General features: G+C 45.4%; 1 protein-coding gene across 1 annotated transcript in view; it reads left to right on the top strand.

Annotated features, from left to right (window-relative positions):
- DNTTIP1 (deoxynucleotidyltransferase, terminal, interacting protein 1) overlaps positions 1-14,022 on the top strand; it is a 28,939-nt gene that overhangs the window by 10,533 nt on the left and 4,384 nt on the right. The window contains exons 2-8 of the mRNA XM_011928917.1: positions 1,390-1,488; positions 6,148-6,216; positions 6,479-6,535; positions 7,075-7,133; positions 8,710-8,755; positions 10,516-10,574; positions 10,676-10,736. Coding sequence (XP_011784307.1) covers positions 1,390-1,488; positions 6,148-6,216; positions 6,479-6,535; positions 7,075-7,133; positions 8,710-8,755; positions 10,516-10,574; positions 10,676-10,736 — 450 coding nt within the window. The remainder of the gene's footprint in view (positions 1-1,389; positions 1,489-6,147; positions 6,217-6,478; positions 6,536-7,074; positions 7,134-8,709; positions 8,756-10,515; positions 10,575-10,675; positions 10,737-14,022) is intronic.

The raw sequence follows: 14,022 nt of genomic DNA, 5'->3' as shown, positions 1-14,022 counted from the left end.
AAAAAAAAAAAAAGAAAAGAAAATTGCTCTCTAGAAAGGTTATACAACAGTGCTTGAGAATGCCTCATTCATGACCTGATTTCATTCTCAGATCCAGAGATAGCTTACACTCACCGTATGTCCTTTACACTGCCCACCTCACAGGCTGGTTGTAAAGTACCTAAACTATTTTAACTGGCTTTCAGTTGGTTGATACTGAATACCAGTATTCATCTCCAGTTTTTACGTTTTTGTTTTAAATTAAACTCATCTGATCATTTAATCTGGCCCGAAGACTTCCTCTTAAAACTCTTGAGGTTTCTAATCGAGTCCATTCACACTCTTGTTGGTTTGATGTTAACAACAGAGGCATTTAACCTTGCTAAATATGAAATGGCAGTACATTCCCATAATTGTCTCTCACAAGAGAAGTACTGGGTTCAGGTTCTAGAATTTTCCTATACCCCAGAGATAACTGACAGTTTTTCTAGGCATTACTTGACTAGGCATTTTCTAGAGATGACTATTTTTATGAGGACATTCCCAAGTGCCTCCCGGGTGTGTTTGGGACCTCATCGCCTGTCTTCTCATGTATTCAGGCTCAAACTCTCCCCGTACTCAGCAGAGAAACCTTCTCCCTTCCCTTTTCACAGCCGATTGGGGTTGCTGGCATCCTGGGGCCCTTGTCAAGTCTCACTCCTCTCCATTCCACAGATGTTTCTTTTAGACTGGACAGTCAGAATTCAATTAGGACTTTCTGCTATCTTAATACATTTTCTGGCCTACCCTGGCCTATTCACTTCAGACACAGGCATTCTTTTTTCCTTCTAAAGAAGTAACATATGTATATTATAAAAATCAAAAGGATATAGATAAGCCAAGAGAAGAAAACAGTCACCCACAATATCACCTGTTACTTCAGTGTATATCCCTAGAATTCTTTTGTCTCTGTGTTTGCTTGTGCTGTGTTACATAAATAAGCTCACACTATACCAAACTATTTTACAACCTCCTTCCTTCACTTTGAGGTATATCATGAATACCTTTACCTGTCAAAACTATATTCTCTTACATCATCTTTATTGTGATTTTTTAATATTTGCCTAGCATTTCATGGTGTGGATATGCCATAATTTATTTAAGCTACACTTAGACATTTGGATTATTCTTTGATGTTTTGCACTATTTATACATCAATCTTTTGGGCACCTCCAGGATTATATCCTTCAGAGGGGGAATAAAGGGAGGAGGTCTAGCCTGAAATGTAAATCTAAATCTGGCCGATCCCAACCTTGCTCATAATCACTTTTCCTTTCTGTATGAGGATAAAAGCTTGTTTTGTATTCAGTTTCCTTCAGGTTGATGCCCATTAACAGGACTCTGACCTTGTCCTCTGTTGTGCTCCCCTAGTTCTTCCAGAAGGCAGCATTGAACGTGCGAGACAATGTTGGGGAAGAGGTGGACACAGAGCAGCTGATCCAGGAAGCCTGTCGGAGCTGCCTGGAGCAGGTGAGACCAAGGGGGACAAGAGATGCAGGCACAAGTTTTAGCTCTTGAGCCTCTGATAAGAAATGTGATCTTAAGCTGGGCGTGGTGGCTCACATGTGTAATCCCAGCATTTTGGGAGGCCACGGTGGGCAGATCACTCAAGGCCAGGAGTTTGAGACCAGCTTAGGCAACATGGCGAAACCCCATCTCTACAAACAATACGAAAATTAGCTGGGCATGCTGGCGCACGCCTATAATCCTAGCTGCTTGGGAGCCATAGGCACAAGAATTGCTTGAACCCGGGAGACGGAGGTTGCAGTGAGCCGAGATGGCACCACTACACTCCAGCCTGGGTGACAGAGCAAGACTCTGTCTCAAAAAAAAAGAAATGTGATCTTACCATTAGTGGTATCTTGGGGAATGCCCAACAAGCCACATATCTGGATAGGTTGAGGCTGTTGCTCACAGGGAAGGGAAGTAGCTGCTATATGTCAGGTACCAGGATAAATGCATTATTTCTTTTATGTCTCAGAAGAAACCATGTACAGAAGATATCTTTTAATTACTATTTTATAGATGAAGAAATTGTGGCTTAGCAAACTCATAGAAGCAGAGAGTAGAGTAGCAGTAGCTGGAGGGGAGAAGTGGGGGGATGTTAATCAAAGGGTACAAACTTTTAGTTATAAAACAAACAAGTTCTGGGCAATCTGACGTAGAGCATGATGACTATAGTTTATCTCTATTGTTTACTTCAAATTTGCTAAGACCATAGATCTTAAATGTCCACACACGCAAAATGGTAGCGGTGGATGTGTTGATTGATTTCACTGTGGTAATCATTTCACTATGTATATGTATGTCATTTCACCACATTGTACACCTTGAATATATACCATTTCTGTTTATCAATTATGCATCAATAGAGCTAGAAAAAAATTTTTAAAGGCAAAGCAAAAAAACAAAAAAAATGGCTTAAGACACACAATAATTAGAATAGCTAAGATCGGCCGGGCGCGGTGGCTCAAGCCTGTAATCCTAGCACTTTGGGAGGCTGAGACGGGCGGATCACGAGGTCAGGAGATCGAGACCATCCTGGCAAACACGGTGAAACCCCGTCTCTACGAAAAAAATACAAAAAAACTAGCTGGGCGAGGTGGCGGGCACCTGTAGTCCCAGCTACTCGGGAGGCTGAGACAGGAGAATGGCGTAAACCCGGGAGGCAGAGCTTGCAGTGAGCTGAGATCCGGCCATTGCACTCCAGCCTGGGCAACAGAGCGAGACTCCATCTCAAAAAAAAAAAAAAAGAATAGCTAAGATCGGTCTCACCTCTGCAGGTACTTGGTGGATCAAGTTATCATGGCCCCATTTGGTATCATGGGGATGAGCACCCTGCTGCCTCCCTGCCTCTCTGGTGTGGTCAGGAGGCATGACATCAGGTCTATAAGTGACTGTTCCCAAGATAGAGAACCTGTTTACATGTGTCAGCTGCTGTTACTAGTAGGAATTGTTGCCATCACCCTTTTATAGGGAGACATCAGGAAAGGTCACCAACAGTTGCTGGCTCACTTTCTCACATCCCATTCATTCTGTTCACTTTGTTTTCGCTTCAGTCCCCCAGTCCCCACTACTTCACTGGAACCCCTCTTGTCAGGGTCACTAGTAACCTCTGTGTTGTCAAACCCTCTGGTCCCTGACTGTCCTCAACTTACTCAGCTTCTCAGTGACATTTGTCACAGTGGATCATTTCATGTTTCTTGGAACACTCCTCTGTTGGCTCGAGTGCCTTGACTTTGCTCCAACTTCATTGCCTACTCTTCTCCCTCACCCCCTGCCTCTAACTGTTGGTGCCTTCCCAAGTTCAGTCCTCAAACCCCTTCTCTTTCATGACTCACTGTTTTCATAGCTGTTTTTATCTAGTCCTGTGGCTTGGAAGCCAATTCAGCTGTTCATAATTCACAGAGTTATATCTCAGTCCAGAGCTACATTCACCGTTACCCAGTTCCAATCCACTCTTCTCACAGCAGCCAGACTTATCTCTGTAAAGATGAATTAGATCATGTCACTCCCCGTTTTAAAAACCCTTCAGTGACTTTCCTGTTGCAGGGAGAATAAAGTCTTAATGCCTTACCATGACCCACAGAGCTCACCCTGGACCAGCTTCTGCCTGCTTCTTTAACTGCATTTCATCTCACCTCTCTTATTGACTATCCTCTGGCCGTTCTGAACTCCTTTCTGCTCCTCCAGCACAAGCTCGGGCCATTTCATTTGCTGTTATTAGTACCTGGAGTGCTCTACCCTTAACTCTATAAAGCTGGCTCCTTCTTTCCTTCAGATCTTAGTTTAAATATCAGAGAGGTCTTCCTCTCGCACTCCTACCTCTGCTAAAATCTTGAGCTTTACAAGAGTTGAGGCCTGGCCGAGCGCGGTGGCTCACACCTGTAATCCCAGCACTTTGGGAAGCCGAGGAGGGCAGATCACGAGGTCAGGAGATCGAGACCATCCTGGCTAACATGGTGAAACCCCATCTCTACCAAAAATACAAAAAATTAGCCGGGCGTTGTGGCGGGCGCCTGTCGTCCCAGCTACTCGGGAGGCTGAGGCAGGAGAATGGCGTGAACCCGGGAGGCGGAGGTTGCAGTGAGTTGAGATCGGGCCACTGCACTCCAGCCTGGGCGACAGAGTGAGACTCCATCTCAAAAAAAAAAAAAAAGAGTTGAGGCCTAATCTTGTTCACCACTGTATTCCCAGCCCTGGAATATGACTGTTAGTATGTGTACAGAGTTTGCTGAATTATTAAATTAATGAAGGAACAAACAAACGATAAATGAACAAACAAGCTTCCTGGTCTAATAGAACTTAACAGCCTACTTAAGCAGACAGGTGTGAATTAGATTACCACACAAATGTATGAGACTTGTTCACCCTTCGCTGAAAAGGGACAAAGTTTGGAGAAGAACCTGAATCCAATTATGGATTAGCAGCTTTGAGCCATCCAAGCATAGACATGGGGCAGACTATTTGGTATACAAGTCTAGAGCTCAAAGGATAACCTTTTGTCTACAGCTGAATTATGGACTTGTGGTTTATAGATATTAATTGAAGCTGTGAGAATAGGTGAGAGCAGATAGAATATGTAATGAGAGAGGGTAGAGGGAAAAGAACCAGATTGAGGAGGAAAAACCAGCAAAGAAAGCTAAGATAAAGAGTGGCCAGAGAAGCAGGAGGAACACAGGAGTGACCACAGGAGCCTGTAGAAAAGAGTGTTTCCAGAAGAGGGAGCCCTCAGCACTGTCAAATGCCTCTGGCAGAGGTCGGGTGAACCCAATTCTCCACCTGCTACAAGGTTCCTGCTCATGCACCGTCTCCCCTCTGCCCGTTCCATCCTTTTCTTCCTCAGATGAGCCAGTTGTTCCCACCTTCAAGCTTCTGCACTCCTCCCTGCTGCTGAAACACTTCTCCCCGGCTTTTTTTACAGCCTCCTTCACATCTCAACTCAGAGGCCACCTTCTGAGCAAGGCCTTCCCTGGCCATTCCCTCAAAGTAGCCCTCCCCTTCTGGTGTTCTGTGTCACATCTGCCTGGGTTTTTTTTCTTTTTTTCACACAGCATCTATCATGATCCACAGTTACCTTGTTTGTTTCTGTGCTTATTATCTAGATCACCCACAAACTATAAGCTCCACAAGAGCTTGTCCTAGTTACTGCTGTGTCCACAGCACTTAGGTCCTAGGTACTCAATATTTGTTAAAAGAAAAACAGCAGGCCAGGCGCACTGGCTCACGCCTGTAATCCCAGCACTTTGGGAGGCTGAGGCGGGCAGATCACGAGGTCAGAAGTTTGAGACCAGCCTGGCCAACATGATAAAACCCCATCTCTACTAAAAATACAAAAAAAGAAAAAAATTAGCTGGGTGTGGTGGCATGCCTGTAATTTACTCCCAGCTACCCCGGAGGCTGAGGCAGGAGAATTGGTTGAACCTGGGAGGTAGAGATTGCAGTGAGCCAAGATCGCACCACTGCACTCCAGCCTGGTCGACAGAGCAAGACTCCATCTCAAAAAAGAAAAAAGAAAAACAGCAGCTGACTGAGGAATATGTGTTATGCTAATGTATTTAGTTTGAAAAAGCATATAGTATGTATTTACATGGGAAAAGCAAGGAAGAATTTACATTGAAATATTAAAAGTAGTTTATGTAATGAGATTCCAGGTTTTTCTTATTTTGCTTTTTTACATTTTTAAATTTTTTCAGCTATGATAATTCAAGTTTTTTTAAAAAATAGGTATTTATTTCTATGCATATAAATATATACATATGTGGCCGGGCGCGGTGGCTCATGCCTGTAATTGCAGAACTTTGGGAGGCCAAGGCAGGTGGATCACCTGAGGTCAAGAGTTCGAGACCAGCCTGTCCAACAGGGTGAAATCCCGTCTTTTCTAAAAATACAAAAATTAGCTGGGTATGGTGGCACACCCCTGTAGTCCCAGCTACTTTGGAGGCTGAGGCATTAGAATCACTTGAACCTAGGAGATAGAGGTTGCAGTGAGCCAAGATGGTGCTGCTGCACTCCAGCCTAGGCAACAGTGAGACTCTGTCTCCAAAAATTAAAAAAAAAAAGGAAGTAGGTGGGGTGTGCTTACCCATCAAAATAGTGACTGGTAACACTTGGTCTTTTTCCCTTCAGGCTAAACTGCTATTTTCAGATGGAGAAAAAGTAATACCCAGATTGACCCATGAGCTTCCAGGAATAAAGGTCAGAGTCACTGTGTTCTGGGGTATTGGAGGGGGAGGTCCTTCAGGCTGGGAGGTAAATGAAATATGTGGGCCCCAGGAGGTTTCATGTGCTTTCCATTTGTAGGACCAGGTCCAAACAGCATCATGCTGGATGGGCTTCTTTGGCCTGGGTCAGAGCGGGGCTGGAGAGCAATAGTCCAGGGCTGTGTCTTCTGCAACTCCAGAGGACCTGCAGCTCCCAGGCACTGGCCTTCCACTGACTCCCTTCGCTTTTCTTTTAGCGTGGCCGGCAGGCAGAAGAAGAATGTGCCCATCGAGGAAGCCCCCTTCCTAAAAAGGTAAACCATTTCCTTGTTTTATTTTCTGGCTGAAAAAAGGCTCGTCAGGCCAGTTGTGGTAGCTCACACCTGTAATCCCAACACTTTGGGAGGCCAAGCCGGGAGGATCACTTGAGCTCAGGAGTTTTGAGACCAGTCTGGGTAACATAGTGAGACCCTGTCTCTACAATTAAAAAAAAAAAAAATTAGCCTGGCATGCTGGCACGTTTCTGTTGTCCTAGCTACATGAGAGGCTGCAGTGGGAGGATCACTTGAGCCCAGGAGTTCAAGGCTGTGGCGAGTTATGACCATGCCACTGCACTCCAGGCTGAGTAACAGAGTAAGACCCTGTCTCTCAAAAAAGGCTCTTCACTCCATGAGGTACTGGGCTTCCTCAAAGCCCTTTTGAGCCTTCCTAGGCACGAGAGGCAGTTTTTCTCCCTGTCCCCATCAAATGTCATTGGATCTCTTTGGAAAACCATCTCTACCAAGTGACCCCGGACCTGCCAGTGGGGCATGACCACAGGGTCAGACCTCTGACAGCTGTTTTTTTGTGGCAGAGGAAAGGACGGCCTCCTGGACACATCCTGTCAAGCGACCGGGCAGCCGCCGGCATGGTGTGAGTAGGAACCAACAGTGTGGTGATAGCGTAGGGGAGCAGACGGAGAGAGGGGCCCTGAAGGAAAAGAGGCCAGGGTTCTGTGCCTGTCAAAATCAGATCCATTAGCTTAAGTCATCGTGGAGGGAGGGGGGTTACCCTGGTTTGAGGGGTGAGGAAGGAGGGTAGTGAGGAGGAAATTGTTTTACCCCCTGAACAGTTTGGCCCAGCTTGATTGAACACCAGAGGTTTGTCATTGTTAGTATATATTGAATGCTTATGACTGGTCTAAATATGTTACATACTTTACCTTTTAATCTTTATAGCCACCCTCTAAAGAAGGTATCATTAATTTTTCAGATAAAGAACAGACTCAGAATTACTTGCCTAATGTCATATAGTTACCATTACCTCTAAGTTGGTCATTTTCATATATATATATATATATATTTTTTTTTTTTAAGACTTAATTTTTTTTTTTTTTTTGAGACGGAGTCTCGCTCTGTCGCCCGGACTGGAGTGCAGTGGCCGGATCTCAGCTCACTGCAAGCTCCGCCTCCCCCTGCCTCAGCCTCCCGAGTAGCTGGGACTACAGGTGCCCGCCACCTCGCCTGGCTAGTTTTTTGTATATTTTTAGTAGAGACGGGGTTTCACCGTGTTAGCCAGGATGATCTCGATCTCCTGACCTCATGATCAGCCCGTCTCGGCCTCCCAAAGTGCTGGGATTACAGGCTTGAGCCACCGCGCCCGGCAAGACTTAATTTTTTTTTTAGGGCAGTTTTAGGTTCACAGCAAAATTGAGAGGAAGGTCCAGACTTATCCCATATATTCCCTGCCCCTACACATGCACAGCCTCCCCCATTATCAACATCAGGCACCAGAGTGGTACATTTGTTACATTTGATGAGCCTGCTTTGACTCGTCTTGATCCTCAGAGTGCATAGTTTCCATGAGGGTTCACTCTTGGTGTTGTACCTTAACTTAGAGAAATGCATAGTGACAGGCATCCACCATTCTAGTATCACACTGCATGCTTTCAGTGCCCTAAAAATCCTCTGTGCTCTGCCTATTCATCCTTCCTTCCCCCCTCAACCCAGCCCCACTTTTTAAAAAAATTCTGAAGCAGCAGAATCTTTTTTAAACAAAATGTTACATGGAAGCCCAGTATTTAAATCAAATAAAGCCACACTGGTCTGGGTCAGGGGCGTGGGGTTAGTTTGAAACAATGGGCTTAGTAGATGGGATAGTATTAACTGTCATACCTTAGATGTGTCTCCTACATGAAGCAGTTCTATTCCTCACAAACACAAGATAGGTAGGGCAGTTGCTGTTTTTGTCTCTTTTGACAGATAAGAAAACTGCCACTTAGAGGTTCTTGGAGTTGCTCATGCCACTATGTAAGAGCAGAGCTAGTGCTAGAATGGCTTCTAGTCCAGTGCTTTTTTTCTGTTTGTTCCTCCTCTAATGTGTCACCACGAAGGAGGATACCCAGGCTAAAGTGAGAGTGTGTGAGGAACTCCTACCACCACCAGCAAGCCGGTATTCAGTTCTAGGTCTCACCTTGGAGAATTCACCTTTATTCTCTCCTTCCAAGCAGATGGAAACCAAAATCCTGTGAACCAATTCGCCGGGAAGGCCCTAAGGTATGATTATATGAGCATGGCAGAGACCACTATCCCAGGAGATAGTACCACTATCTCTGGGAGCCACCATGGCGGAAAGGGGCAGGGGGCGAAGGATGCATGCCCACCATTCCAGAGCCATCTTCCCCCTCTCCGCCTCCAGCCACACTGGCCTCAGAGAGTATCCTGTGTAGGAATTGGAGGTAGAGGCAAAACAAAGAGAAGGCTTGAGTCTTTGCTGAAGCTTTCTCCTTGTAGGAGCTGGTGGTCACTAATACTGATTCAGTACTTAGTATGTAACAGGCAGTGCCCTAAATCTTTTGTGTAGACTATCTCATTTAATCTTTATAACAAACTTGTGAGATCGATTCTGTGAACCATTCTATAAATGAGGGGTTTCCTTTTCTGCCAACTTCCCTGTGGGCATAAATTACTTTATTCAGTTGTCTTATACACTTAATGCACTTAAGACTTGCCCAAAGTCACGTAACTCGTAAGTGATCGAGCCAAGTCTCAAACCCAAGACCCCCTGACACCAGAGTCTGTGCTCTCAACCATTAGCCTCTGTTGCCTCCCTTTCTCTCCTGAGTTCTTCCTCAGCGGTGACTTATATAAATGGATGTTCCCCAGAATTCTCTCCTTGGCCCACTTCTCCATCTAAAGTAACTCTCTGGATAATGGAAATCATATACTCTTATGGTTTCAGGGACCACCATGTTCTAAAACTCCCATACCTCTTTGTCCATCCCACGCCTCACTTTCTACTTTAAAACATATATCCTACTATCTGGTTGACCACTCTGCTGGAAGTTCCATAGGCATTTCAGACTCAGCATATCCAAACATAAAATCAGAATCTTTCCTCACAGCCTTTCTTTACATTCTTTATCTTAATCATCTTTGCCTCCTCCTCTTCCTCACCTCCCTACATCCAGTCAAGTCCTGGACAATTCTCCCTCTTAAATATGTTGCAGTTCCTATTTCTTCTCTGCATCCTTACTGCTGCCCTAGCTCAGGCCCTTAGCATCTTTCCAACTGCTTTATCACAGCGGCCTCCAAACTGCTGTCCCTGCCTGTAGTCTTGCTTCTTCAAATCCATCATCCACATTGCTAGAAGACTAAGCTATCTTTAAAGTAAATCTGACTCTCCCTGTTTAGAGGCCTTCAGCGATTCCCCATTGCCTACAGAAGAAATAAAATGCAGTCCCCTGAACATAACCTCCTAGGACCTCCTACTCCTCTGTGTTTCTCCCTCCAGCCCCATCAGTTGCCACTCCCTAATTTGTACTCTGTTAGCAGCACAGAATTACTAGTAGTTTCTCCAGCATGCCAGGCTGCCTCTCACCTGTCTTTGTTCATGCTGCGCCCTGTCTGGAATGCCCTTGTTCCTCACCCGCTTTACCCCAACTTGTGCTCACCCTTTCAGAATTAACTTGGGAAATGCCTCTCTAAGGAAGCCTTCCTGGCTGTACCCTCCCCTCGGCAGCCCTCAGACCCTGCACTCACCTGTGTCATTGCCTCATCGCATAATGATGTAATTATCTGTACACATGTCGGTGGCATCCTAGAAAACAGAGACTGTGTCTTATTCACCTCTTTATCCCCAGTATCTAGCACAGACAGGGCCTATTATATTGTGAGTACTCAGTGTCTTGGGTAAACGGTTGATTAAATAATAGACAAGGGTAAGGGTTAGAAAAGGGCAGGGGGAGGAGTATTTCTGTCCTACCCACCAGATTAAACTTCACCCTCACCATGGTGCTTCTCTGTTTTTTGCACAGTGGGACCCAGCTCGCCTGAATGAATCTACCACCTTTGTGTTGGGATCTCGAGCCAACAAGTAAGTTTAAGAGCTTTGGCACTGATGGAGCAAACAACTCAGGAGTTCACTAGTAGGACTACACTTTCTGGAATCTTTACCATTTGGCTTTTACTTTTCAGGGCGCTGGGGATGGGGGGCACCAGAGGAAGAATCTACATCAAGCACCCACACCTCTTTAAGGTAGGTGAGTGCTGAGAGGAAAGCAGGCCATTGTATTGGGAGTATACTGGGAACTCCACTCAGCACAGAGAAGCTTAGAACAAACACTGATCTTGGAGTCGGGACATCTGGATTCTAGTTGCACCTCTGCAATTTACCTTTACTTTTCATGATTTACTCAGCACCTCTGTGCCTCAGTAATAACAGCTACTTTGCCTGCAAGTTTATTGGGTGCCAAACACAGTTTTAAATACTACACTTATATTTTCTTAAAAAATAAGTATTGCCATCTTTATTTCACAAATTTGAAACAATCAGAGGTTGAGAAAGGCTGAGTGACTTGACCACAGTTATTCAGCTAGAAGTGGTGAGTCAGGATTCAAATCCAGGTCTGTCCTCACCAAAGCCTGAGCTCTTAACCACTAACATATTTGGTTGTCTGTAAATCAGAGTTTGGGCCAGGCGTGTGAGCTCACACCTGTAATCCCAGCACTTTGGGAGGCCAAGGCGGGAGGATCACCTGAAGTCGGGAGTTCGAGACCAGCCTGACCAACATGGAGAAACCCTGTCTCTACTAAAAATACAAAATTAGCTGGGCATGGTGGCTCATGCCTGTAATTCCAGCTACTTGGGAGGCTGAGGCAGCAGAATCACTTGAACCCAGGAGGCGGAAGTTGTAGTGAGCCAAGATTGCGCTGCCCTCACATTTGCATTTTAAAATAACTCCGGGGCCAGGCACAGTGGCTCACACCTGTAATCCCAGCACTTTGGGAGGCCAAGGCAGGCAGATCACCTGAAGTCGGGAATTCAAGACAGCCTGACAAACATGGAAAAACCCCGTCTCTACTAAAAATACAAAAATTAGCTGGGCATGGTGATACGTGCCTATTATCCCAGCTATTCGGGAGGCTGAGGCAGGAGAATCGCTTGAACCCAGAAGGCAGAGGTTGCGGTGAGCCAAGATCGCAGCATTGCACTCTAGCCTGGACGACAAGAGCAAAACTCCATCTCAAAAAAAGAAAAATAGAGTTTGGAGTGAGGTAGGGTCCTATGCCTTTTCAAAGAGGGTACTCCTCTTCTGAGAGCAGCTATGTTTTGGTTTGAGGGAATAATGGAGGAAATCATAAACTCACTCACCCTCTTAAATGATTTTGTATTTTATCAGTCACAGGAGCATCAAAGTAGATTAGAAGAATAGCAGTGCATATGTGTTCCACGCATGGTTTTTTGTATGTAAAGCTTGGCACGCCTTGCCAGAACTGCACAGACCCTGTGGAGTCCCAGAATCACAGGCTTTCTCTGCCACATTTTGTGCAAGTTTTCAAGTTCTTTGAAAGGCATACCTGCTCACACTTCTTCTCCATTCTGACATCCTCAAGTCCCAACACCTAAACCATTTTTCCAGTGGCTCTTTCTTTGTTTTCCTCTCTTAATGTTGTCACTCTTGCTATTCCCATTACCTGGATGGCCTTCCTCTCCCACCCTTATCTGCCTGACTATTCTTTAAGCTCCACCTCCTCCAAGAAGCTTTGTTTGTATCATCCCCAAAATCAATACACCCTTGGACCTACTTTAAATTCCCACTTCAGTGTCGTTAAAAGTATGTCTTCAGGCCTGGTTCCATTACTTTACTAGCTGCATGAACTTGAACAAATGGCTCCATATTTCTTTTTTCTTTTTTTTAACTAGCTCAAGTCTGGGAATTGATCCACATTTCTGAGTCTGTTTTTGTCCTGTATAAAATGAGAATAGTGATAGACCAACCTCTTTTTTTTTTTTTTTTCTGAAATGGAGTCTTGCTGTGTCACATAGGCTGGAGTGCAGTGGTGTGATCTCAGCTCACTGCAGCCTCCACCTCCCAGATTCAAGCAGTTCTCTGACTCAGCCTCCCGAGTAGCTGGGATTACAAGTGCCCACCACCACGCCCGGCTAATTTTTGTATTTTTAGTAGAGATGGGGTTTCACCATGTTGGCCAGGCTGGTCTCAAACTCCTGACCTCATGATCCACCCTCCTCGGCCTCCCAAAGTGCTGCGTTACAGGCGTGAGCCACCGTGCCCAGCCCTAGACCAACCTTTTAAGGTTAACTAACAGAGAGTGTAGTAAAGCACTCAGCATAATGCCTGGCACATAGTAAGGGCTCAATAAATGTTAACCATTATTATCATAGTTTCCCAATTCTAAAATCCACCATTTGTAATAAACTCCGAACCCACACTGTTTTGTTTTTTTTTTTTTCTGAGACAGAGTCTTGCTCTGCCGCCCAGGCTGGAGTGCAGTGGTGGGTTCTCAGCTCACTGCAAGCTCCGCCTCCCGGGTTTACGCCATTCTCCTGCCTCAGCCTCCGGAGTAGCTGGGACTACAGGCGCCTGCCTCGTCACCTGGCTAGTTTTTTGTATTTTTTAGTACAGACGGGGTTTCACCGTATTAGCCAGGATGGTCTCGATCTCCTGACCTCGTGATCCGCCCGTCTCGGCCTCCCAAAGTGCTGGGATTACAGGCTTGAGCCACCGCGCCCGGCCTCGAACCCACACTCTTATTACGAGTGGTTATTACCTCTCATTTTAATCTTTCCAGTCCAATAACTGGAGGGAAAATTTTTTGTTGTTTCACTTTACAATTCTTTTTTTTTTTTTTAATGGAACAGTCTCCCTCTGTCACCCAGGCCGGAGTGCTGCAGCACGATCTCGGTGCACTGCAACCTCCGTCTCCCAGGTTCAAGCAATTCTTCTGACTCAGCCTTCCGAGTAGCTGGGATTACAGGCACCCGCCACCACGCCCAGCTAATTTTTATGTTTTTAGTAGAAACGAGTTTTCACCGTGTTAGCCAGGCTGGTCCCAAACTCCTGACCTCGTGATCCACAGCCTCAGCCTCCCAAAGTGCTGGGATTACAGACATGAGCCACTGCACCTGGCCCAACTTTACAATTCTCTATTAGTGATTATAAATATCTTTTCAGTCATTTAGAATCTATTTGTATTTCTTCTATAAGCTGCCTGTTATATCTTTTGCCCATTTTTCTGTCCTTCAGAAGCCATTATTCAGATTCTTTCCTTTTTTAAATGTTTTGATTATAGAAATAATATATAAACCCACTCCTGTTGTAAAAAGATTCAGACAATACACAGGAGGTAATAGAGAGCAAAACACAGTTTCTTGGCCAGGTGCAGTGATGCCTGTAATCCCAGCACTTTGGGAGCCCAAGGCGGGCGGGTCACCTGAGGTCAGGAGTTCAAGACCAGCCTGGCCAACATGGCAAAACCACATCTCTACTAAAAGTACAAAAATTGGGCCGGGCGCGGTGGCT

This window comes from Colobus angolensis, unplaced genomic scaffold (assembly GCF_000951035.1).
Source record: "Colobus angolensis palliatus isolate OR3802 unplaced genomic scaffold, Cang.pa_1.0 Scaffold8, whole genome shotgun sequence".
Lineage (NCBI taxonomy): Eukaryota > Metazoa > Chordata > Mammalia > Primates > Cercopithecidae > Colobus > Colobus angolensis.
The sequence above is the reverse complement of the archived record's forward strand: the minus strand, read 5'-3'. Positions and strand labels throughout refer to the sequence as shown.